We start from the raw sequence: 26,388 nt of genomic DNA, 5'->3' as shown, positions 1-26,388 counted from the left end.
TGCTTCTTGACCTCTGCTCTTATAACCTAATATTCTCTTCTCCCAGTTCATCATTCTGACGCGTGAAGTTCATGTGTGCCTCTTATTCTCTTCTCCTTTCTTGGACTAGTCTTTATCTTAGCAACTCTATTGTCATGTTTTCTTTATTCTTTGTTATTGGTACACATTCTCATGTTTCTTTCTTATCTTCTTATGTTGAATCTGTGTTTGTGGTATGAACACTCACCCTGTCATAGTCGACAATGTTATTTTGCGCTGGTTCGCGTTGGATCTGAGTTTGAGTTTGATTTCCTATGTTATTCCTTTCTCCCATCCTTGACGATTCAACGATTTCGCTTCTTCTTTTCCCTGCGATTGTTCCGCTTCTCCTTGTTGCTATCACCTGCTTTGTTGTGGATGCTTGTCTCACCATCTGTTCTTTGTTGTAAAAATACAGGAATAATTACTCTTTAACTAATGAAAACCTGACCAATGAAGATTGCTTTTCTAAGATTGACATCTTTGTTTAAATTTTTTAGGTCAAAACTTCCAAAACTTCCGAAGATGCTTATGAAACTATGAAAAATCTTATGCTCTTGCTTTATAGAAATTCATCAACAGGGTACAACATTCCCAACTGATTTTCAGCGCCAAAATGTAGTTCCAGGAAACCCTACAACCACACCCTTAGTATAATCTATGAACAAACTAAGTAATCATCATGGAAATTATAAGAACTTTTATTAAATCTTGAAGAAAAATACAAAACTCTCAAGAACACCCTAACTTGTGATGTAAATAATCTTTCTATCTCCTAAATATCTTCTCCAAACTCTTTAAAAATCCCTCCTAAATACATGGTCGCTCATCTCCTTATATAGGAGTTTACATAGTGGAGGACAGCTAACAAAGCCCCTAATTTCGGATCCGACGTGTGTCAATGTCGTATAGACTTTACTATTGATGCACGGTTTCTTTACACTCGCACAACTCTTCACACTTTATTCATGATTATGGTGACGTCATCTGATGCGTCATTCTGGATAAGTTGTATGCGGTTGTCTTCGCACAGTCTTGGTGATTATTACTTCGCATACATGATAGGTGTGTGGTATTTTGTACCTACAAAACTATTTTTGAAACAGTCATAAAAAGTAAAATAGTTGACGTTCTCGTAATTTTTTCCCATAACAGTACAATACACTGTCTTATTTGCTGGGGAAAAAATTTATTGCGGCTGCTAAAACATTTTTTATCTAGCATCATAACAACATACCACTGATAAATATGAGGAGGGATCCCCTCACACTTTTAGTGTCACACTATCTCACATGTTGGACTTCATATTTGTGAATTAAAACCAAAATGTAACGGATTTGAAGCTAATACTTTGGAGATATATTACTATTACATAGCTCTACTTTCCTACTGAAAATGAGCGTATTCCGAGTCGTATAACACTATCATCTACTACTTTGAAAATGAGCAGTTGAAAATCTGCGGATTTCTGGCCATTAAAATTAAGACCAGTAGATGGTGAAGTTTTATATTTCAGAATGAGCTTATTTTTGGTAGGCATGTATATCTTAGTAAGAAGAACATATCCTCAAAATATTAGCTTCAAATCCGTTATGATTTAGTTTTTATTTAAAAACTAACGTCCAATTTGTGAGATAGTGTGATAATAAGAGTGTGAAGGGATCCTTCCTCGATAAATATAAACCAACATTTCATAAATATAAACTAACCGAGGAAAAAAAATAAAATAAATATAAACTAACATTTCATAATTAAATTAAATAACTTTTTCTTTTCTCTCCCAAACATGTCTCAGCTAACTTTGAAGAGATTCTATCGCGTTGGCTAAGTCTCGAACAGACTTTATCGCGTTACCCAACTCTCGGGCGGCACCAGACACATCGTCGAAATCTCAAACGACCTTAGACGCGTCGTCCGAATCTCATACGACCCCAGATTTGTCGGCTAAATCTCAGACATCTCCAGAAGCGTCAAACAAATCTCCGATAGCCTCATCCGAGTTGATCCATATCGTGTGAACTTGTTACGTAGACGTAAGCTCAATCTATAGCACTGCTTAGAGGAAACAACAACACAAACCTTTATATTCCTATTTAGAACTAATTTTTGAATTGTTTTAAGAATTATTTGAAATAAGCTTATAACGAATTTTTGAAAATGTGTTTTTGAACACAGTCTTACCAAATATATCTTTTTCAAAATTAGTAGAAAATGAAAACAACGAAAGGGTTGTGTTTTGAAAAATCGTGACATTGAGGTATACTTAATGAGGTAAAATAGGGTCATTAGGAAGTAAAACCCAAAGCCACTTAGTCATATATATTTTAAAAAATGGCTAACCTACCCTTATTAAATGAACGCGCAATTGGGGGATAATAAAAGCAATTGGGGGATATAGGAAAAGGACAAAATTTGGATCCATATATGAATTCAAGGTCACCCCTTATATAATTATTTTTTAATACCTAATATACCCCTCACTAATCATGATTAGTGATTAATAATAATTAGTAAAATCATAAGATTTTTGATAAATGATTAGTGAGTGTTTTTATTTGTGTTTTGGTGGGTGAGGTTAGAGTAGAAGGAGGGAATTTTTTTTAAGAGGGAACTTTTGGGTAAAATGGAGGATGATTGTGAAGAGAGAATTGCTGCTACTGAATCTTTAGCTCAACTACAACAATGAGCATATCTTGAATCTTCAGCTAACGACAACAACTCATAATTGCAACTCTTTGTTGAGCCAACACCATTGGATGATGATTTTTATGAGCATGGAGAGTTTTTTGAAGAACCTACACAAGAAAGTAAACATGCACATCATACAAGCATCCCCAATACACAGGTAAAGCTTTTATTAGGTTCAAAAATCGATTTTTTTCTTTAAACCCGCCATTTTTTCAGCTGAAAAACCTCTATGTCGGCATGGTAGTGGTATGAATATCATGCCGGCAGCCCCATTACCGGCATCGTCTTCATACTACGACCATGACGGTAGACCGATATCCCTCATTTTGAAATAAAATAGTATTGTACAAAAAAACTATGCCGGTACACAATTACTTTTTCACCTACCAAAGAATATTCTCCGGAATATTCTACCGGCATAGGTTCATTCGTAGGTTTTTATGCCGGTACTGCATGAAAAACATACAGGAGGCAGTGCCATCCAAAACCAAAAACCGGCGTCGTAAATTCATAAATTGCAACTCCGGAACTGAGTACCGGCTTGGAACCATCAATATCGAGAATGCCGGCACTTGAAACCGGCGTTGTTCAGTTACAAATTTACAATGTTGGTACCTTCCAAAAAACATACAGGAATAAAAAATTTCCAAATCTAAATTCCGGCATTACATATCAATTATTTGCTATGCCGGGAATACGTACCGGATTAGAAAGATAGATTATGAGAATGCCGACACCTTAGATTCCGGCATTGATTTTTAATAAAACTGGTTTGCCGTAATTGTTTTCAAATTTGGTCCTCAGTTTTGGTTAAGTTCGACCATGCCGGAACATTGGTCGAGCATGCCGGTTCGTTTTTCCGGCATAGCGTTTTAATTTCTTTTAGAACTAATTTTCATTCGATCTTTAGGTGGTGACATATATTGATCCAACAAATGCAAAGCCGCTTCATCGGGATATGTCGGAATATTATAAAATACCACTGGTATGTGACCAAAGAATACTTTTCACCTAGTATCTTGAACTTTAATAATGGATTGCTAGTAATGAACCTTATAATGAACCCAAAATTGTTCTTATGTAGGGAATAAAAGATCGAAAGGAAGCAATCGCTTGGGCTAAAGAGACGGCTCTTAAGAACACGTGTGTGTTGGTGAGGAATACCCAAGGTTCAAATACCCGTTTTGAGATGGCTTGCGAGAGAAGTGGGAAATACAAGGAGAAGAATATCCACAAGAGAAAGGATTATGTATATCCAAAGAAGACTAATAGTGTATACAAGACTCATATGAGGAAGGATAATTTCCCGTTTAAGCTTGTATTCCGGTGAAATGAAGAATTGGGATTGTGAGGTTTTGTGTGGCAGTCATAACCACCGAGATCCGAAGGATTTTGAAGGTCACTGCCTAGTTGCGAAGCTAAAGCCTTATGAGTTAGATGATGTATCAGCCCCCAAATGCTTCTTGCGACCTTCATCTTTCCCTCGTGGAGGCATAGAATGAGGAGTATCAAGATCGTCCTTCCTTCTTCTCTTAGTGACAATATCTTTATTTTTTATTTTGTTAGCTTCCTTGGCTTTTGACCTATATCATAAGCACACGAAACAAATATAAGACAACTCATTTTCATTTTTAGTACCGGCATAGACTCTCTAAATAAAACCAAGCCGGTTCAAAGCTCCCGGCATTGAAACTTAGAAAATCACCCACAGTGTTCCGGCGGTGCACATTAATTATCGACAATGCCGGTAGTCAAATGGATTTCTCCTGGATACCAAAAGACAACTACCAGCACTCTCGAAATAAACCAATTACATGCCAGTAACTTGGTACCGGCATACAATGGAACCTAAAAGTGGTGCCGGTACTAGTGACAAATTCATATATGTTCCTGTATTAAGTCCACTACCGGCATACACGAATTAAATCCAATACATGCCGTAACAGGGTACCGGCATACAACGCAACCTATATCCTACGCAGGTACTAGTGACAAATTTAGAGGTATTCTTGTATGTTTTAAGTCAACTATCGACATACACGAATAATTATTAAGGAATGCTGTAACCCAAAACCGGCATAGAATTCAACCCAATTGTTATGCCGGTACATAAAATTCTATTTCAGGGTTTGGTAACGACATTGCATTCACCCCAGATTTAATACCGGAACTAAAAACCGGCATTGTCTTCATCCCAGATTGAATGCCGATACTCTTTGTAACTCATCTGTTTCATCTAGGGTTCGCGATTCTAACCTAAACCTATTGCTATAAATTGATTCAAACACTCATAAATTAGTTAAAAATAACTTACCTTCTCAAAGATGCCATGGTTGTGAGAGGTTGATTGTCCGAGTTCGATGCTTCGTCTTCTTCTTGCTCTTGAGCAATCAAAGCAATTATTTGTTCGTGTTTTTGTTGAGAAATCGATTTTGTATTCGATTGGGCATTTGTTTTCTTTCGTAGAGGCATATTTATGATTCAGGTACGTTAATCGACGAAGAACGGATGAAGAACGATGAAGAAACAAAAATTCAAAAACCTAAACCTAATGAGTGTGCCAGTACTGAATAGAGAGAATGCGGGATATATGAATTTGGTTTTTGATTGTAATGTTTTAGTGTAAATGGTATAACAGTCTTTTAATAATATTTTTTTAATTAAACAAATGGTATTTTAGTATTTTCATAACCAAAAATCACCCCTTAGCACACACCATGGGTCGGGGGAAGTAATCAATATCCCTCAATTGCTTTTTCTATCCCCCAATTCCGCGTTCTATTAAATTAACAGTAATAAATCCATTTAGGTAAATTAATTTAGTTAGTTAATTAGTTGATAAATATTTTGAAATCATAGATAATGTGGGAAAATTTTTGAGAAAAAAATTTGTTGTGAGAATTTTGTGTGTAACGGAAATGAAACCACACTAGCCAAACACTTCTAAAAAGGGGATTGCAAAGCTTCTTAGTGGTATCATTCTCCAAACAGAAATCAACACTTTCAAAAATCGCGGTATGAAAGTCGGCACGCTCGACCGAACTAGAAGATAACGACATTCTCTATCTGGCAAGGTATCAATTTCATAACCTGCCGACTAATATTTAGTCGTCAAGGTCGAGAATGTCAAACACTGACGACTAAAACTTATACACACACAAAAAATGACTTTAGTTGTTATGGTTGAAATTGCACAAAGTGACGACCAACAATAAATCGTCAAGGTGGTTTCCCCTACCATGTCGACTAATAGAAAAAATGTACACGAAGAAACTGTTTTATGGTATTTATTGGTCGGCAAGGTTTGAGTTTTCATAATATGACGACCTTAATTATTACAACACTAGTCGGCATAGTATAAGGATGAATACGGGGACGACCATGTGAATGTATTTTCAGAGATGAAAAGTCGTCACGATATTCGCCCAAAAAGATGACGACCAAAATAAAATTTCAAAAGTCGTCAAGGTTGATGAAGAAATACCCTGACGACTATATAACTACAAATCAATAATTTCAATTTTTCTTATCCTATTTTGACAATCAAACAACAAAATAAAGCATTGATCGTTGGGTATGGAACAGGAATGGATTCATTTGAGCAGGGGCGGAACTACGACCTAGATTGGGATCCTAGTATTAGGCCTATTCCTATGGACATGCAAAAACATAGTATCTGGCATATATGCACCCACTATGGGTATGCCAAACTGGTATGCCAATATGCCAGGACTGGCATATAAGCACACGAGACAGAGTTTTCATCGATCGACAGAAACTCCATCGCACGATAGTCAAGCAACCGCTCGATGGTCATTCCATCGCTGTCGCTAGTCAAACTGTCGCTCGATGATTAGAAAATCGTTAAACAGATCTTCATCCAACGATTAGTATTTTCCCCCTCTATAAATACCTAATTTTTATCTCATTTCAACTCACACCAGAATTTCTTAATCTCTCAATAATTTTTCAATATCTCTCTAGAATTTCTCAATCTCCAATTTTTTTCATCACTCATCCAATTCTTTAGAGAGCATGGCTGATAATATGAAACTGGATGAGTGTATGGAAAACCAATGTACTATCCAAAATCGAAGAGCCGCTAATCGTGCAATCATAGAAACTAGGAGAAGTCAAATTAGGAGACGTCAAATGAGGCGAAACCTAAAATTCAAAAATGCGGAAGATGAATGTATTTGCAGGAATTATATTGATTTTACAATGGAGCCAGCATTTCATCACCAACTATTGTGGGAAAGGATTTATGTTAGATTTCAAATACAAACAATGAACCTAGGCGGTCGTAGTCTTTCGGATTTGATTAACCGCTTCAGTATAATTAGGCAGGAAGTTAGTTGTTATGTTGCTATACTTCAACGAGAAGGTCCAACCTTGAGAAGTGGTGAAACCTTGATGGAATTTCAGTAAAGGTGTCGTGTGGAATATCGTCGCATCTACGAGGAAAACTTCCATTTTGAAAGTTGTTTCGAGATTTTAAGATGTTTGCCCAACTATTTTAAGTTGTTTCCATTTTAAGATTTTAAGTTGTTGTAATTTCTCAATTATCCACTATTAATATTTGTTTAAATTTTAATTAATTCGCTATTTTGTTTAAGTTTTAATATTTGTAATAGTTTTAATATTTAAGAATATAATTAATATTAATTTTCAACAATATTCGTCAAATTTTCAAATTTATTTAATCTTCACAAAATTTAAAACTTCAGTATTAAAATAGTCATTTTTCAAGACATAAAACTAGATAACAATTGGAAAGACTCTAAAAATAAAAATTTGGGAAAATGTTGTTCATCTTCTTCATTTCACCAAACTTCCAATCAATGCGCGCATGAATGTAATCACCTTTGTTTATCTTCTTCGTTGGCTTCAAATTTGTTTTGCCTTGAACTTGAACTTTCTTTGCCTTCATCTTGTTCATCTTCTTCCTCTTAGTTGTGGTTTTAACTTGGTTAACATCCAAAACTTGAAGACATCTTTGGTTTTTACCAATTTCTTTATAACTCTCACAAATCTTCTTAACGGCACCTTTAAGCACCACTCCAGAAAAATCAAGTTGTGTTGCCGAATCAAGTTCGGTTAATTGTGCCATTTGGAGAAAATAGAAGAAATAAATTAGATTGAGAAATAGAGAATAAATTAAGAAATAGAGAAATTTTTTTGTGTAAAAAATTTGGGTTAAGATTTGAGTTTGAAAGTTACACTTTTATAGCGATAAAGAACTAGCCGTTGGCGCTATAGACAAAATCGTTGGCGAAAATGTTATTATCGTTGGCGATAAAGACTCTGTCGCTGGCGATATACTCAAAATCGCTCGCTAGGATGTCTATCGCTTATTGATTCTCCCATAGTGGCACCAATGGTTTGTCACGCCACCTGGCATGCCAAACACCATTTTTTGGCATGTGCATAGGAATAGGCTTTACAAACCAACATTTACTAGGGGGAAAGTTATTGCGGCTGCTAAAACATTTTTTATCTAGCATCATAAAAACAAACCGCCGATAAATGCAAATCAACATTTCATAATTAAATTAAATAACTTTTTCATTTATCAATTTTTTTTATTAAATAGCATGTAATTGTGATTTTGATTTGAATAAATTGAAATATGTTGACTGTATAAAAAAAAAAATTTCCTTTTTTTACAAGTATATCAACAACCAATGATGTGTAAACGGTGATTAGTGACACTGCTTGGCGTAGACAAAAATGTGCTCGAGCAGCACCCTGGTAAAAATATTTCTCCTTATTTGCCATGTTACACTCTACCCATGGCATGACCCAACACAAAGGCGTGTAGTCGAGACCCACCACAGGCACAACTCCCGAGTCCCAACCGCTCCGCTTCACTGAAAGTTTTCACTTCCTTCGCTTCTTCTTCTTTGTTTACTGCTAAGATCTTACTTAGTGCTGCTCATGTTGATGTTGTTTTATTTTGGATCATGATCTGCAGCAGCAGTTGCTCATCTACTTGGATAATGGATATGGAATAGGTGGAAGTGCTTTTCATTTGGCTGCTGCTGGAGGGATAGTTCGATGTTCTGAAGTACTTGATTGAGGAGATGAAACTTATGTGGATGTGGAAAGTAATTCAGGTATTTAGTAATTTTGGGGGAATTCTTGTGATTCGATGATTCTTTGGTGTTGAGTGTTCTCGCTTGTAAATTGCGTGATTGGATTTGTTTTTCCCGTCTATTTCTGTGTTAGGGTTTTGGAATTGGAAATTGTTGTTTTTGTATTGATGTATTGGACATGTTTAAGGGTTTTCTGAATGCCTATTGCCACACCTTAAGTTACATGATCTCCAACAATATTTGTTTTCTTTTGTGTGGTTCTCTTTTTCGGTTTCTGTCTAGTTGTACTGAAAATGGTGTGGGTGTTTTGGGATTGGATATTAGATGATGATGAAGCCATGACAACATGGGTTAATGAACTATTTTGGTTCCAATAGTTACACATGAGCAGGGGATTTTCCAAAAGTGTTATCCAGACATCTTAGAGTAGCCTAAATAAGGCCCTGGTGTTTTTTTTCGTGTTGCAGGGCATAACGATATCATACCTTTGTTACTTCCAAAAGGTATTAATGTGGATGTTTCGAATGGTAATGGCTCACCGCTACAATATGCTGCCGTTGCTTGCAAATACGATATTGTTAAAGTTCTTCTGGATCATGGTGCCAATATGAGTAGCATTTACCTTCTCTTCATGAATAGGCATGACATTCTGATTAACGAAGATTTAAATGAACCCATAATCGTAAGCTAGATATTATCCTGATTGGATGCGATCTGCTTGATCATGACATCTTCTTATCTCTAATTGTGAATTAGAACTAAAAGCTTACATCTCCTACAGTTGTTGAGTTGAATCTCTGCCTAATGTTGGTTTATAAATCTTTGCCCTTCAGCATACTTGTTGGGATGATAGTGTGTTCATAATACACCTCCTCTCTACGTACATGGTTGTTATGTGAAAATGACAAGAACATAGAATCTTTCCTTCTACTTCCACAGTGTCTCCTTCGGTTATTCTATAGTCAAGGGGGATCACTGAATCTACCTTCTGTTTATCTTTGCAGCCAAATCTAGTCTTGTATGATACATTTACTCCACTTCATTCATCTATGTATGTCCAATCCTGGCAATGCGCGGAAGCATTACTGAAGGTAGAAATATTTTCTAACTATTACTTTTTGCTATATTTACAGTTAGTGTATTTTCAGACTACATTCTTGTTGGATTCATTAACATCTGTTAACACTAGTTTGTATGATTCAAACTATTACTTTTTGCTATATTTACAGTTAGTGTATTTTTCTTGATTTCAGATGTATATTAGGGAACTTTCCATGTTTTTCTTGGTTCCATTTCTTTTCATCCGGTCTTTAGGGAGTTTGTACAAGTGGTGATGGGGTTTTCGTCATATGTTTATTATACCATTTTTGGGTTTGTAAATAATCCCTCTACATTTTTTCATCTGTGTAGGCATGTGCTGATCCAAATGGTGGATCAGATGGAACAAGAGCTCTGCCAGTAGCAGCTGTAATGGGGGTAGTAAAAATCATCAGGCTGGTGCAGATCCATATGTTACAAATATAGTAAGCTAGTTATACTTTCGGTCTCTGTTCATATCGGACATCATTTTTTGTATGGAATGAGCGTCTCTTTAGATTTTATAAAGCTCCAAGGGCCACTTTGAGTCGAGTGATCAAAAGGATTGCCTTGAATACTTCGTCCTTGCAATAAAAAGGCGCAATTTTTGATTTTTCTTGTGCTTTCGTGATAGGAAAAGAAGCGGCACTATGAGATGATTCGTTGGTCTCACTATGGTAGTCTGGGTTTTGAAAGTCAACCCTTTTTTTTGTCAAAGCACGGACTAAAGCCAATTGAAGTCTCAGCTTACAAAGATAATCGTCGAGGTGTTGAAATTCTTTTTCCTGTGACTTCTCCTTTTCCATCATATGTTGAGTGGAGAGTAAATGGAATAATTGAAGCATGCAAATTCTAAGGAGTTTGAAAATAAGGTAAATACAATATGTATATTTATTTTGAGGTTTTGAATAGTGTCTTAAGACAATAAGCTCACTATCTTTTCACTGGCATACTGTAAATCAAATTACTAGAAGTTCTGGATCGACATTAGGTTTGTAGTATCATGCCATACCATTTTATACTTGTTTTTGTTGCTCACTATCATAAATGTGTAGTTCATAGAAACTTTTGAAGTGAATTTATTGTATTAGATATCCATTATTGACAAATGATTTGTCAAGCGAAGGCGGCTTTTGTTGAGGCAAAATCAAGGGGCACAAGTGCATTCCGTAGAAAGGAGTATTGGCTAGCAGTGTATTGGTAGACAGCGGTATCTTTTTGTAACTGAAACACTATAAGGTTGAGCATTTAAGTGAATTTCAATTTTATTGAAAACTTTTGAATGGAAGGTGAAATAGAAACAAACACATGTTCCTTATATATTGTTGTGAATTGCAGGGAATATTCACATTTATATTAGAAATGTGCATTTGCCATATCATGATCTAGAAACGAAATAGGGTACAAGCCTTCATTTTTCTTTTGGTCAGTAACTAAATTTTCTATGCAGTTTCTTACTTTCTTATATGCTTATTTCAAAATCTATGGTCTTTCAGAACCGGGATTCCTTTCAAGTCTCAACTGCACGGTTTTGCACAAGAAAGAGGGCTTCTTTGTTCCTATATCCAGTTGAATGACCCGTGTTTTTCGTATTACAGGCAAAGAAAGCATTAAGAGGGTTTGGGGAGATTCTTGTTCAAGTGAAGAAATTTGTTGAAAGAAAAGATATGGGTGATGTGCAGTCAATACTACCACGGGAGATTATTTAGGCCTGTTGCACCCGTCAATGGTCAGATGGTAGGAAGATCAAAAGCCGAAAATGTGTACATGGGCAAATGATTTTCGAAGGATCACGATAACATGAATTGTTGTCGCATTTGCTTAAATGGTTTCATAGAGGTAATGCTGATACTTAAATTCAAAGTTTTGCTTCGGAGTATAGATTAAATGATTTATCCAGACATAATTGCAAGCCAAGTTCTACTCTGCAATCATCTAGTTTCCTATATCCCTTAGAAGTACATCAGTAAAAATAATATCATATATTAAATCTTAGAGTTGATTTATGAAAATCTTTAGCAGCTTTCATCCTCCAATCCTAGTTTTCTTGTATCAAAGTTGTATTGAGTCATTTTATTTCGTACAGAGGCATCATTGTCAAAGCTTTTTCTGCCTCTTAAAGTGGTTAAGCTTATATTTCTTCAATGATTTAGTATTTAGAATAAGTCCAAACTTCACTTGGTAACATGTAGCCTCTAGAGTCTAGAGTAGTCCTTCCACCATACCTCGATATCTTTGTCCTATTGGAAGACTTTAGCTTTCTCATGGAATTTGTGGGCTTGCGAGCAAACATCTGACCTGGTACTAGTATGTCTAGTGTTAGTTTGTGCCATGAGATAATGCGTCTGGAGTTTAGCTACTTAAGCACGTTTTGTTTTTAGATTACATCAATCACAATAATCATTAGTATTGTTTATTGTAATTACTTTGAACAACTTGTTTGTATGCTTTAATCAACTTCTTGTTTTGCTTAACTCTTAAACTATCTGTAATTATTTTTCATGGGTGTTGGGATGAGCCCTTTGGAAAATTGCCCTTTGTACATTCATGTTTCTTTGAAAGAAATTTCTGTTAGAGTGCAATGCAAATTTGTTCGATAAAAATATAATCTTTGAAAGAAATTTATGTTAAAGTGCAATGCAAATTTGTTCGAAAGAATATAATCTTCATTAATGGTGTTCTGAACATTTAATCAGGTAACCAAATCCCAATGTCTCGGTGATACAATTCATATATGTGTTTGCAGTGCAAAAATGTCCATTGCATCTGAAGAAATATGAAACCTTGAACTTCTTTTCTCTGTTATAATTTAGGATGTCAGTTTTATATCTTCTAATTTCTTCTTGTTTGGTTTACGTTTTAGCAGAATCCCATTGACAACTATGAGTTTTGGATATTTTGAGAGCTTAATGCAGTCCTCAGAAAAGAATTCAAGAAGCAAGTGAGTAGCTGATATTCAGAAACAAGTTTAAGAACTCTCACTAACATTGGCTGCTCTGAGATGAAATACCAATTTTTACATTTTATATTGAAGAGGGCACTGGCTAAAAAAGGCTCTGTAGGATGGAAAGGTATGGCACTGAGAAAGAAGAAATAGATTTGTTATCAAAGAAGCTCTTAATAAAAGGTAAGGATGATTAAAATTTCTCTTCAAGAAGCTCAAACACTTCCTTTATCTTGATTATTTTCCGATGTAATTTTTTTTTCCTGAAGCATGATGTAATATTATTATTTATATATCTAATTGTATTTTTTTCTTTTGCAGTAATTTCGCATTTGGAGTCGTTGATCATCAACTAAAGTTGTGTCTTCACGTTCCCCAACCAACCTTTCAGAAACGAAAGACGAAAGGATTACTAAGCGATTCAATCATTTTATCAAACTTTCATATTTGCTTAGAACTTGAAGCATAAAATTTCCTTAACAGGTTTGATAGAGTGGAATCTTTAATAAAACAATCGAAAATGGAAAGTGCTGGTTGCCATCTCCGGATGTTTCTGAACCAGAGCATTTAGGGAGGACACGGGATCTAAAGCATAGTGATGCAATGAAGAGAGAAAAAATAACCATATATTGTTTTTCAGATGGTTGTATAAAAATAAATTGGGTACCACTAATCTATGAAAGTAGGCACGACAAAAACGTTGATATGGAAGCTGTTCATCTGTTTAGATAAATCCGCATAAGTTTAATCTCTTTATATAAGTTGATGAGCTATCTAATACATGCATAAACTCATTAATATTGTATGAATTATTATAATGCAAAAATTCTGGTAGTCGTGATTGCTAATTTATTGCTTGACTCGACAGGATCAAAAGGAAGAGCTCAAGATGCAGAGAAGAGTTGGAGGAATGTGAGGCGCAAAATGGAAGTGATAAAGAGAAACTTATCGATGAGAAACAGAAGGTAACGTCCCCTCAGTATAATGATAATAGTTCCAATTTGATTTTTAAGAGAAACACAGAAAGATCCGACCACACAAGACTAGCTACTGTTGTTCCTTGATGCTGTTTATCTTAATTCTGGGTTATCTTAGGTGTGGGCACTTCAGTTAGCGGGACAATGCGGTTAATGTAAGGAGAATTCAACTCAAACTATTGCTGCCATGATGGTCTCAGTGTGGTATTTATCATAGTACTTGGGCATAAAGTTGCTTGGTTTCCCTTTATCGCAGCTTTATTTGTTCGTGAACTATGAACCTTACTTGCAATGTTGCAACTTGTGTTACTTATCCGAATCAAGATTTGTACAATGTGTTAAATGTAAGAATGAGCTGTCTGTTTAACTTATCCTCGGATCTTTATTTGGTTTGTTGTTTGATTTCGCACTAGAGATCTTCCTGATGAGCAACTAATCGTAGTGCTGCAGTGGTATGCTAAGCTTAAAAAACATTTAGGTCGTTAAGAGAACCACTGTCCACTTCTTCATAGGTCGTTGTTTCAAGCTGTTGTAATAAGACTAGCGATCCCAGTATCTGTAGCTGTCCTTCCACTAAACATCTGCGATAAAACAGTGGAATTTACATACAAATTCAGGAGTATAGAAATCTCTGAAGATCAGTTGCATAATTATTATTATTATTATCTTTCTACATCGATACTACAAAATCTGCTGCAAAATCCTTGACTTGTTTGTGCTGGTAGAGGACCTAGAGGTTACAGCAACATCACTGAACTCCATTATTATTTATCAGTAAACAAAAAAATTATTCTAATGCTTTTGAGTTTTGTGGTACAGCGCCCCTCACTCGTGACCTAAGTAAGATTAGAGAGGTGTACGTCAATTTTAGCACACGACTCCCAACTACTGCTGTCAAATCCTTTGGCACGTCTTTTCTGAAATGGCTCTTTCCCTCTCACAATTTCAACTTTCAAGAGGTGTTCCAATGAAACTTGATTGTCGCCGCCATTACTCCACGCGTTTTCCTTGTTTAACGTGATTTCTCGACTACCAGGATAAAACACCAACACGTACATTGAAAGCTTTCTGATAAACAGACTGACATAAATGGCATAGGGAATGCGCTAGTTCCCAATATCGACCTGAACCATGCGCATGGTAAGGGTGTTATTAGGTTTATCTCAATTTCAAGTTAAACTCGATAATACCACCGAAATTATCATACCAGTCTCTTTAAAGTTCACAAAATTAAAACGTCTGTAACTAGGCGTATAAAAATTGGTCCCAGTCCGAAAGCCTAGAAGCCGTGGACGTAGAGTTGTCACTTCAAATGCCAACCTCTTTTATGGCCAACTCTGTCAATCAGATGGATCAGATAATGTTGATTCAAATCCTCCCAATCCAATATGAATTGGCCAGGCTTTTACCGCTTGTATATGACCGAAGATCTCAATCATGTTATTTTATATTATGCGCACCTCCCGTTAACATGAGGAATTATATTTCATTGTGGTAGATTTTGAGAAATATACCTCTCCCGGAACTGGAATCTTCAAAACTTGATGCTTATAAACCAGAATGAATCAAACACATTTGGAACATCACCTTTCCTTAACCCGGTGGGAAGTCTAAGTTTATGCTTGCTTTTTCGGGATAATTAGAGAAGAAAGAAATTTGATGATTTAATAATTGTGAAAATTAAATTAATAAGAAAATCTCCACATTAGATTTGACTAGACACCTTGCCAAGTACTATGTCGGTAGCTCATCAAGATTCAGGACTCCTAACTAGCCCTCGTGACCTCTTAGGCCGTAGCTAATATTGTTTTTATTTTCAACTTTAGTTTAAATTCCACAAAATATTATTAATTAATTTTTTTTACATATATAAATTAAATTTGGTAAAAATAAAATTGACAAAAGAAAAAAAAATAGTTAAATTTTTTTTTTCTCTAATTTGTCGTCTTTACTATTCACCTAAATATAGCTCCATAACAATAATAAAATCTAGCCAAAATAATTACGGAGTATTTCGACCCTGTAAGGAGTCTAGCCGTAGCTATAGAATTGAAAAAGATTAAGAACAAATGTTATAAAAATTTAAAGTAAATTATGCTCGAAAAGAGAGCACTTTAATTTTTGAAAGATAGCCTCTTAGGAGTACATCCATGATCCACTCCACTTCCCTATTATTATACGCAAATTGTGATTGATACACTTGTTCAAATATGGATCAAGGTTATATCACACAGTTGTATTTCTCTATTGTATCACTACCACTATTGAGCCTTTGCAGATTATTGTCATTTCTTTGGGCTTGATTCTGCCACGAGGCCTTCAGTTATTACATCAATATATGTTCAGGAAACCTAACAATGCCATGGACATTGCATCACAAAGGATATCCCACTCAAGAAGACTAAATTAAAACATTCAAAAGAGAGCACCTAACGGAATCTCAACTTTCAAAAGAGAAAAAGAAGTAAATTAAAACATAAGAACCTATATACTCACTTGGTAATGAACTAAGCGTTTGTTCGTAGTATCAAAGGGATTGGGAATCTCAACTTCAATGACCTATCAACAAAGAATGTAAATGTAAGTCGTGATAGTACCACTATCCAAATAATGATTTCACCGGAGCAATGTGTATAGTTCACACACATCGCGTTCATATTTCATTATATCAAGGAAGAAGTAATGTGTTGCAAACTTCGCCTGAAAGTAGGGGTGTCAATTTTCCCCACACAAACCCATCCCCGTGGAGATCCGTCCCTAAGGATTAGGGTTCATCCGTATAAACGGAGCGGGTATGAAATCCCCGAAAGTAGTGATGTGGTGATGGGTGGGGATGAGATTCAAGGTCTCCATCCATACCCATCCCATACCATAACCTATTATATCTGATTGAGAAATTTTTTTGGAAGATAACGAAGAATGATTAACATGAAGGTAGATAATTAATAATGAGAAACTAAAAGTAAAATGAATCATAGTACTTAATTTTGGATCAATTGCTTCATTTATTTTTCAGTTTATTTGGTTATTATAAACTTAAAATTTCAGAATACACTACTTAGGTTAGTTCATTGTTTGAACCGTTATATTTATTTTTAAATTATTATTATTTATAAATTTTTTAATATTTATTATAATGTTATGATAACACATAGAAAACGCATTCTCACGGGGATTTTTCATATCCATCCCCGCTCCATTCTTATGGGAAGCGGATATGAGATGGGTTTTGGTTTTTTGAACGGGATAGGGAATGGGATTCAAAGTCCCCGCCCCATTGCCATCCCTACGATGAAAGAAATTAGGAGCCACTGCATCTCCCAAATTAACAAATATACAATGTTCCAATAAGCAAATCGATCAAAAATAAAAATAAATATGAAGTTACGTAACCTCGATGGCGCAGGTGCTGAAATGTTGTTTTTTCCCTTGGCCGGAATGAAGTATGACGTTACGTAACCTCCAACCCAGCGCTCTCCATGCTTCTGCAGCACCTTTGGATAAAGATGCCGATACCTCTGTTGTGATCATCCATTGTACTGGACTGAACCTTGCATCTCCGGACAATTAATCTCCTTTGGGAGTGACCAAGTTTTGCTTGACTCATCGTACGAGACACCTCCTCCTTCGAATCATGATTCGCAAGTGTGGTGGGGACAGAATTTCCAGTTCGCTCCGAGGATTCGCATACCACCAGTGCAAAGAGGTGCGTCAAAATCTCTGCCATCAAAATCTCAGTCTCTAATTTCGCAGTTTTTGATCCAGAATGGTTTAGTAGAGAGTTGTTTGTCCGTATGTTAGCGAAAAGTGGAAGGGATGAGTAACGAGTGAACAAAATCAAGAAGAGCTGAACTTAAGAGATTTAAATATTTGTGTTTTTCTTTTCTCGCTTTTCGCACACCATTACCTGCCTGAATAAGAATTTAAGAGGAAGAAATTCTTCCTCTGGTTTTACTGATGTTAAGCTACCGCAGATGGTTGTAATAAGAAAAGTGATATTACTAGGGTGAAAAACACAGTTTTTTATGCCTACATCATACAAAATCTTTACATTTTCTCAGATTCCATCCAAGAGTAAAACTGAATTAGCTTTCAGTGTCCAAAAAACTGAATAACTGAAACATACTCGAGCAGGAAAAGCTTCACTAGGGGATAATCACATTCAATATTCTAACATCCATGATGGGTTTGCAATTACCGTCAGTATAGTGAGTAGCAATTAAAACTCAAGACTTGATATTTGTCTTAGAGAGTGATTGTAATAACCATTGCGGCAGAGAGTGATGAAGTTGTCCACAGTTTTGGGGCATTCTTCTCTGTACAGTTTTATGTAAATGTACCCCAGTTCTGTGTGCAGAATCTGATTCAAAAGACCAATACATGGATAAACCATACGTATATAACCAAAAGTGAGTAAAACAAGTACGATTACAATAGAGTGAAAGGAAAAATGGACCCACCACATGATCTACAAAAGAAGTTATAAAAGATGAAGCAGCAACCAATTCCTCGGCAGGGAGGTTTTCATCCCTTCCTTTGTTTGGTTCTCGTCGACTGAAATATTCATAAGTAATAACAGAAATTTGAAATCTAGACAAAGTTTCGGGTTTTCTTGAAGTTTTGGTACATATTCACAAGTTATAAGGGAATCTGACAGCAAATCATATAGCAAGCAAGATAGAAAAGAGACTCTTTTAGATACCTGAACAAATAGATTCTGTGTTTCTTGAAAGCGCAGCAAAGGAGAGTGGGATCTGTCGAAGGATCTTTGCTCTCGTCGACATTAGCTGCAGCTGCTGAAATTTTTCTCACATTTGTACTTGTGTAACCTTGATACAAAGCAATTTTTAAAAATCTATCATTCATCTCAACCTTTCCAAGAATTTGTTCAACTTCATTTGTCTCTAAATTTACTATCTGTGCACATACAATTAACATAAAGAAATTTCAATATTAGTACTGGCAACCATTAACTATTATGCACATGTGAGAACAATAGTTTCGTAAGCCTTGCCTTAATGCCAAAAATTGTTGTATATATGATGAAGTTAAAGCTCTCATCAAAGATGGCATTTGGTTGAGGCACATTTTCAGTTCTCTCTATTTCCCCCTCAACTGCTACTCTTCATTCAAAATCATTGGCTTCTAACATATAAAGAGGAACATTGTCCCTTTGGAGTCTTTGTGCCGCCTAAATGAGTAGCAAAAACTTATTAAAAGTCTCAAAAAGCCAACTGTCGGAAAGAACTGACTGAAGTGAAAAGTATTATTACCTCCAGGGACTCATCATACTGTTGCCAAAGTGTACCACTTCTAAAATGAAACACACGTATTTTACGATCAGGAGATGTAATGGCGAATTTCTTCCCGCCCGGGCTAACCTACAAAGATAAAGATTAACACCACAGTCGCAAATAAAAAAAGTAGGAAACCTGGTATAGAGGATCCTTCAATCATAAAGCATACTACTTGACATAGGCACTGAATCCATATGGTTCTGAGAGCTGCCTTTCTACCATACCTCAATTGTAGAAACAGAGATTTTGCACCTATAAACATCAAGGAGATTGGTGTCACTATTCAGTTTGAAATTCACTCTGCAAAATGTAATGGCATATTATCAATGGTAAGAGGTAACTACAAGAAATTTACTCAGAAACCTAAGACCTAAGACTAAGCATGCGACATCAAACAAAATGTAATGGCATATAGTTGGCCAGATCCTTGTACACCACTAACTAGTATTTCTTTCAATTTCAAATAACATACTTATCTTGCGGGAATTGCAGTTTAACAGAGCACCAGTACTCAATGAAACCCTTATCATCTGCAGATATCACTGTGTCAAAGATATGGTTGTACTTCTTTACTTTTACTGGGCCACTGTGTATCTGCATAATCACATACAGGAAAAATAAGAACAGTCGCAAGACCAAAACATAAGCTGATCTAACAAGACTTCCAAGTTTGAAAATCTAATTGGACGGAAATGTAGCAAACCTCTTTAAAGATAATTGGCTTATGCTCATCTCTATCAGAACATGCATCGTATATATATATATATAAACAAGTGCAGAGTTTCTATCACTAATGGCAAGTCTAGCTTCAACATCCCCTTGCTTGTAAACCCATTTAATTGTGCAGGGTACAAAGGACAGATGTATCTGGACCATTATGTCACAGTTGATGACGTTGTATATCTTCACCAATTTGTAATTTGAAGTTGCACAACAAAGTCGGCCATTTGTGCTAACCTGCATTGTTGAACCAGGTCATGGTTGATGACTGCCACTAGATCATAGATTGTATACACCAGAAATAATAAACACAAAATTATGCCTAACATGGTTTTTATTATGGTTCTTATAGACAAGGCTCCATAAATAGCGTAAATAAGCACCAGCACAAGCAGATCAACTACTTCACTTAATAGAGGGTTAAGAACTAATGATAGAGAAGAGAGACTCCACACACGCACGGGATCTTTCTTACTGTTGGCACTAAATTTTATACCCATGAAACAGGACCAAACCCTGTGAGCATAAACTGGAATGTGAAATTCTAGAGTTTAAAATACGATAAAGAAGCCACTCAAAAAAAAAAAAATTAAACAAGAATTGGCTTGAGTTTAAGCATATAGGAGGGACACTCACAGCTAAACCTTCAATAGGTCCATAGTGAGATCTGAAATGCTTAGAAAACTCAAAACCAATAGGTTTTTTCTTCCAAAACTTCAAATCACCTGAAGAATTTAGGAAAGAAAGGTCAGATTAAAAATAACGACCAACTAATGCTAATTCAATAATCAATTGCTTTCAAATTATCTGGATCATAGTCCAAATTGTGTTTGATAATGGAAATAACTCAAAGAGACACTAAATGAGTGAAGCAAACTTACCGTTAGCACTCCCAGTAATGAGAATCTCTACATCCTGATGCATAAAGCTGTTTTCATACCTATATATAGAAAACCAAATATTCATCATGGTTCATACTTCATGCATTGTAAGATTTTTCTTTTTAAGTTCAAACCCTAACTCAAACACACACACACACAACAAGGATATATAATAGGGAAAAATACCAAAACCTAATTGATCAAACAATCAATCCAAGTTCCATTTCAGTTCCCTATACTATGTCTGTTCGGGAGGTATACTGAAAGAATTCTTGTTCTGTGACATCCTTAGCAAGATCCACCACATCTTGTTGACAACAAGTATAATAGTTAGAAGAGTTATCCTAACAATTTTTTCCTAATCTGTAACGAAATCCATGAAACTGAAGCAATAATGGACGATTCTCAATAGTGAAATCTGCTCTCTAGGAGATTATCTTTTATGAAAACAAGAATTTCAAGGTTACAAAGCAATCGAATCTGAAAAGAAGAAAAAAGATCAAAAGTAAGAAGTCAATTTGTAAAAAGAAAGATATTACCATCATCATCTTTCTCATTAACATTTACTTTCAACTCTTCAAGCAAGTATTCACAAACATTAAATCTTCCTCCAGCAGCAGCAAAAGCAAGAGATCCTCTTCCAAGTCCATCCTTTAGATGTTTGATCGTTGCTGTTAATCCATCCCCTCTGGTATCGTAACTTGAAGCTATCACAGAACATCACCAGAAAAAAAAAATCTTACATAATCAAAAAAAGGGGAAAAAAATCATAAAAAATCAAACTCTGTATTCGAGCTGACTCTTGAAATCATCTAGATTCCCTGTGTAAGCAGGGTTTAGAAGATCAAAATACGCCAATTTAGGGGCTGCAAACAAAGTCAAACTCAGAATCAAAATAAAATAAAATAAAATAAATAGGAGACAAAAAATGCAAGGAGAAATTCTAAGGGTTTTGAGAAAGAAGAATACAGACATGGAGCATAAGATCTATAGATGATCTCATCTTTATCAGGGCTGGAAACGATACATCGTTGATTTTGTGGAGCTGCAAAATAAAACAAAAATGTAAAAATCCAGAAAGAGATTCCAAAATCAGAAGTACAGAAACTAGCTAGGGTTTTACAGAGACAGAAAGACGAACTTTGATTACTCTTCATTTTAAGGTTTCCAGAGTAGAGATTGTTGTGTGCTTGGAGAAGGAACTTAGAAGAGTGAGGAGAGATTTCTTCAGGAAAAGTGGAAAATATAATGTGCTTTTCTTTTTCATTTTCTGCATTTATCAAAAAGATTGAGAAAAACGAAGAGGCGCCAATAAATGTCAGTGTACGAGACGTCAGGTGAAAAGTTTATTTTGTTGACCCACAAGTAAACAGGGGAAACTCACCGCATCACTGGTCTAAATGGTTGGCTACAGGCCTACTAGCTAATTTAACTTATGTATTTGTTGACCCACGTTTGAAGGATTAAACGAGGAAATGTCATGCAAGATAACTATGCAAAAACACCGTGGTGCTCGGAACTCGTGATTTGAATCTAACTCGACATCTGCCTGAACTCATATCAGATGTTAAAAAAAAAGAAATCTCCTTATGCTGAATTGAGGTGCGACTCATCCTATATCGGCTGTGGAGAAATTTGAGTTGGATATTATTTTATATTTTTGGATACATATTTGACTAGCATAAACTTTTTAGATACCTTTACTACCTTTTCATATTTAAGTCAGATGTAGTGAATTAGATTTAGACGCGGTAAGTTAAATTCAAATAATTCGGATTCGGACGGGTCAAGAAACAACAAAAAAAATGTGAGAGTGCATGGGAAATATATGTAAGAGTGCATACGTATATTTTGGGCATACCCTATTCAATTCTAGATGTTTCACTTTTTTTTATTGTTTAATATTCTTAAGTGCCTCGTTTACTCACAAATAATATGGATCTTGCCCCACAGTAGTGCAACAGGGTGAATCATTACCCGCAAAACCTTTATTCCAAAATCTAACTACTTTGAAGAATGTTGAGAACCAACGCTAAACAATCTCTATAGTGGCCTATTTATTCATTGGTTATGGGAATCATTACCACTTATGGATCCATTTATTGTACACGAGTTTGCACTCAATGTACTAAAATTCATATATAAGAATCCGAAACGCTACTCGGATTGTTCACCTACAATACTCAGAGTACAAAAAATTAAGTTCAACCATATGAATATATTAGAAGAAAGATATGGAGTTAGAAATATGCGGGTGTTGACTAAGGTGAACGTGTTCCCATGACCATTTGTATGAACGTCAGTTCCAGGATGATCCTAATGGATTGAAATTCGCTCCGTTTTCCTAATTATACTCCTAATATCGACTCAGCTTGTATATATAAATGTCAGTTCCAGGATGATCCTAATGGATTGAAATTCTCTCCACAACCTTCGTCTTTCTTTTCGCTCCTGGGGTCCATACACCGAAGCAACAAAACACTCGGATTGATTGATTCTAGAATGAAAAGCACAAGCAATAGTGTGTCTTGCCTCTAGAATGTCAAAAACTTCTAACTTGCCGTTGTCCCATAATACACACATTCCCCCAGATGCTCCTTGAGATGGTAAAAAATGACAGCCTATATCTTGCGAACTCCAAATTTCCTTTCTAAGCTGATCTGTGATGACTTCAAGCCTTGTCTCTTGCAATATCACCACATCTGGACGCCACTTGAGAAGAACCGAATTAACCACTATTCTCTTGTCTATATCCCCCAATCCCCGTAAAAATTCCAAGAAATAATTTTGTTTATCATTTAAACATGCTTTCCCTGGCCTTCTTACGTCTCTCTTCTTTGGTGCTTGATGGTTCAATTTGCTGTAGTGAAGATGAAATTCTATAAAGTTCTCTGCTATTCTTACCTTCACTTCCCGGAGTTGGTGAGGTAGTATCCAAATCATCATCTTCGTCTGGAGTTGGTGAGGTAGTATCCCAATCGTCCTCTTCGTCTTCTTCGCGTCCTTCAAGAAGCAACTTTACCCCTCCAAAGAGTCATCAGTAATTCCTCCTATACTGACATTTGACGGAATTTTAACTTGTATAGGTCTTGCCGCCTCACTAATAGCCTTCATAATTATATCTTCAAAAAAAGACCGGTGATCCTTACTTGGTAGACCCATTAAAGACGCAAAAGAAACTACTGCTCTAAACATAGATTCTTTCTGATGTTCAAAAAAACTTTGTTGTTGAACCAATCTTCTTTCTTCTATTACCTTACCAGCCTCAAAATAATCATCCACCCCCTCACTAACTGTATCCAAATATTCTTCATCTTCTTCTCCAATACTCAAAGCCTCATCTGCATCTGTGAAGTAATCCATAGGGAATTGTTGAATTGGTTGAGCATCTGTGGGGAAACTAAGTTCCTCAGTGAGAGTCAATGGTAACTCCTTATCATAACAATCCTTAAAATTCCCATCTACTTGATTGACAAAAATTGGAGGAGAAAGAGGAGTAGATACCAAAAACCTAGAACCCAGGATTGCTTTTTCGTTAATACTGGCCATCGGCCCATCAGGAAGTTCATCTAATTAGGAAATGGGCCCTAAATACTCCCATCACTCCAGCATGATTATGGTCTACACAAGAATTTGGGACGGTGCTGTGCTTTGTGAAAGAACGATTTTTTAGGGACCATTGTTTTTTTTTGAGGGGATCATGGTTTGATTAGGCCACATTCTTTTTAGTTATAAGGGTTGTCCTAAAACATTGAAATGACTAACATATCCTTAACCTAATTTAATTTAAAACCAACCCAATAACCACCTCTATATATATATATAACCACCACCTCCTCCCACCACCACCTCGCACCACCGCCGATTACCACCACCACCACCTCCGATTATCACCACTATCGCCGATTACCACCACCACCTCCGATTATCACCACCACCACCACCAACCACCACCACCACTATATATATAGTTTAATTTAAAAAATTAACAAAGATATTCTCCCAAACCTATTACATGTCATTCGTTTTTGATTGAATAAATGAGAAGTAATCATTAAAATGAGTTGAAAATGGAAGTTGCAAAGAGGCTTAATGGAAGGTTTTTTTTTTAGAGAAAAGTTCTGTTATCACGAATTAGTTTTTTCTTAACCGAACTTAGAGTTCGGTTGATTCACAAAATGGAAGTTCGGTTGAAAAGGGAAGTTAGGTTCCTTCACAAAATATGTTGAAGTTTTCAAACCAACTGAACTTCTAACACTAGGTTACTTTTAACCTGCAGTTCAGTTGGAAAATGTTTTTTGCAACTAACCGAATTACAGGGTTCGGTTGGGAAATGTTTTTTGCAACTAACCGAACTACTAGGTTTGGTTAGGAAATGTTTTTAGAAACTAACCGAACTATTTGGTTCGGTTGGAAACTTGGTTGTGTTGAAGTTTGCGAACTAACTGAACACACAAGATGTACCCAAATAAATTGTTAAGTTTAAAGTTCGGTTCCTTTACAAAATATGTTGAAGTTTGCGAACTTTTAACACTAGGTTACTTTTAACCTGCAGTTCGGTTGGGAAATGTTTTTTGCAACTAACCGAATTACTAGGTTCGGTTGGAAATGTTTTTTGCAACTAACCGAACTACTAGGTTCAGTTAGGAAATATTTTTAGCAACTAATCGAACTTTTAGGTTCGGTTGGCAACTTGGTTGCGTTGAAGTTTGCGAACTAACCGAACACACAAAATGTACCCAAATAAATTGTTAAGTTCAAAGTTCGGTTACCTACAATTTTATCCTAGGTAACCGAACATTACACTGTACGACCAAAACCTTCATTAATGAGCGAGTTCGGTAACCCGCGTGTTTGGAAAACGTAACCGAACTACACTTTCAGATGTGTTCGGTTACACGTTCTTGACATATGGTAACCGAACTGACACAAATCTACATAAAAAATTTCATTTTTTTGAAAGTTTGGAGCAATTCAACCAACATTATCTAAGTTTGAAGCATACATGGGTACCCAAATACCCTTCCTCCGGTTGTGGTTGGTAAAATCCATCGTTTTTCATGTTTTCCTTCTTCATCTTCTCTAACTTTACTCGCTCAATAATTCTACTTCTTTGAAAAAAAACCATCTGATTTTTTAATCTCACTAATTATCTGTAACTTAATCACTAATCATTACACTAAGTATTATTAACACTAACTAATCATCACTCAAAATTAATCAGGAGGATAATTTAGGTATTAATATAAATATCTAGATAAGGGGTGGCCTAGATTTAATTCTAATGTCTTTTACAAAAAATAGAACTATGGGCCTATTAATATAAATATCTAGATAAGAGGTGACCTAGATTCTTGTGAAACTAGTACCGGGCTCTGTAACAAAATTCACCAGGCCACCACAATCTTGAGTATCTTCTAATATTGGGCCTTTATCTTTCTTTTGAGATAACTCTTGTAGTTTTTCCTTCACCACCGACGGTTGCGCCAGCTAATGGGAATTTGTTTCTCTCCGGTCAACCCTTATTATCCCCCACACTAGCTTCCCTAGTCTTCAAACTTTGTGTGGTAACTTTGATACCCACGTCTCCATCAGCAACAGTAGAATTCAACCTCTCCGATATTGCGTCTCTTCCTGGCTTTATTTCTTCTTTTCCTTGCCTTTTTCCTCTCATAGTACGCATCCGACCGA

At 35.9% G+C, this 26,388-nt stretch overlaps 1 protein-coding gene and 1 pseudogene across 7 annotated transcripts; one reads left to right on the top strand and one right to left on the bottom strand.

The window, feature by feature from the left end:
• Window positions 1-8,584: 8,584 nt before the first annotated feature.
• On the top strand, window positions 8,585-14,166 carry LOC113337464. Of its 7 annotated transcripts, XR_003354269.1 has the most exons (11): window positions 8,585-8,822; window positions 9,806-9,892; window positions 10,212-10,324; window positions 10,597-10,750; window positions 11,005-11,117; window positions 11,217-11,303; window positions 11,477-11,717; window positions 12,745-12,819; window positions 12,913-13,005; window positions 13,144-13,787; window positions 13,918-14,166. XR_003354269.1 is itself a non-coding variant. In XM_026583146.1 (6 exons), exons 1-5 carry the CDS (start codon window positions 8,790-8,792, stop codon window positions 10,604-10,606), a joined length of 303 nt encoding a protein of 100 aa, XP_026438931.1. In that variant the 5' UTR covers window positions 8,585-8,789; the 3' UTR covers window positions 10,607-10,750; window positions 10,970-11,009. The 7 variants fall into 7 exon arrangements, 1 of the variants encoding a protein (XP_026438931.1); XR_003354268.1 differs by having other exon boundaries at window positions 11,005-11,303; XR_003354270.1 differs by lacking the exons at window positions 11,005-11,117; window positions 11,217-11,303.
• Window positions 14,167-17,797: 3,631 nt separating this feature from the next.
• LOC113337330 lies at window positions 17,798-21,995 on the bottom strand (annotated as a pseudogene).
• Between the last annotated feature and the right edge of the window lie 4,393 nt (window positions 21,996-26,388).

The sequence above is a fragment of the Papaver somniferum genome, unplaced genomic scaffold, assembly GCF_003573695.1.
Source record: "Papaver somniferum cultivar HN1 unplaced genomic scaffold, ASM357369v1 unplaced-scaffold_16, whole genome shotgun sequence".
Lineage (NCBI taxonomy): Eukaryota > Viridiplantae > Streptophyta > Magnoliopsida > Ranunculales > Papaveraceae > Papaver > Papaver somniferum.
Note: the sequence above shows the minus strand (reverse complement) of the source record. Positions and strands in the feature narration are given on the sequence as shown.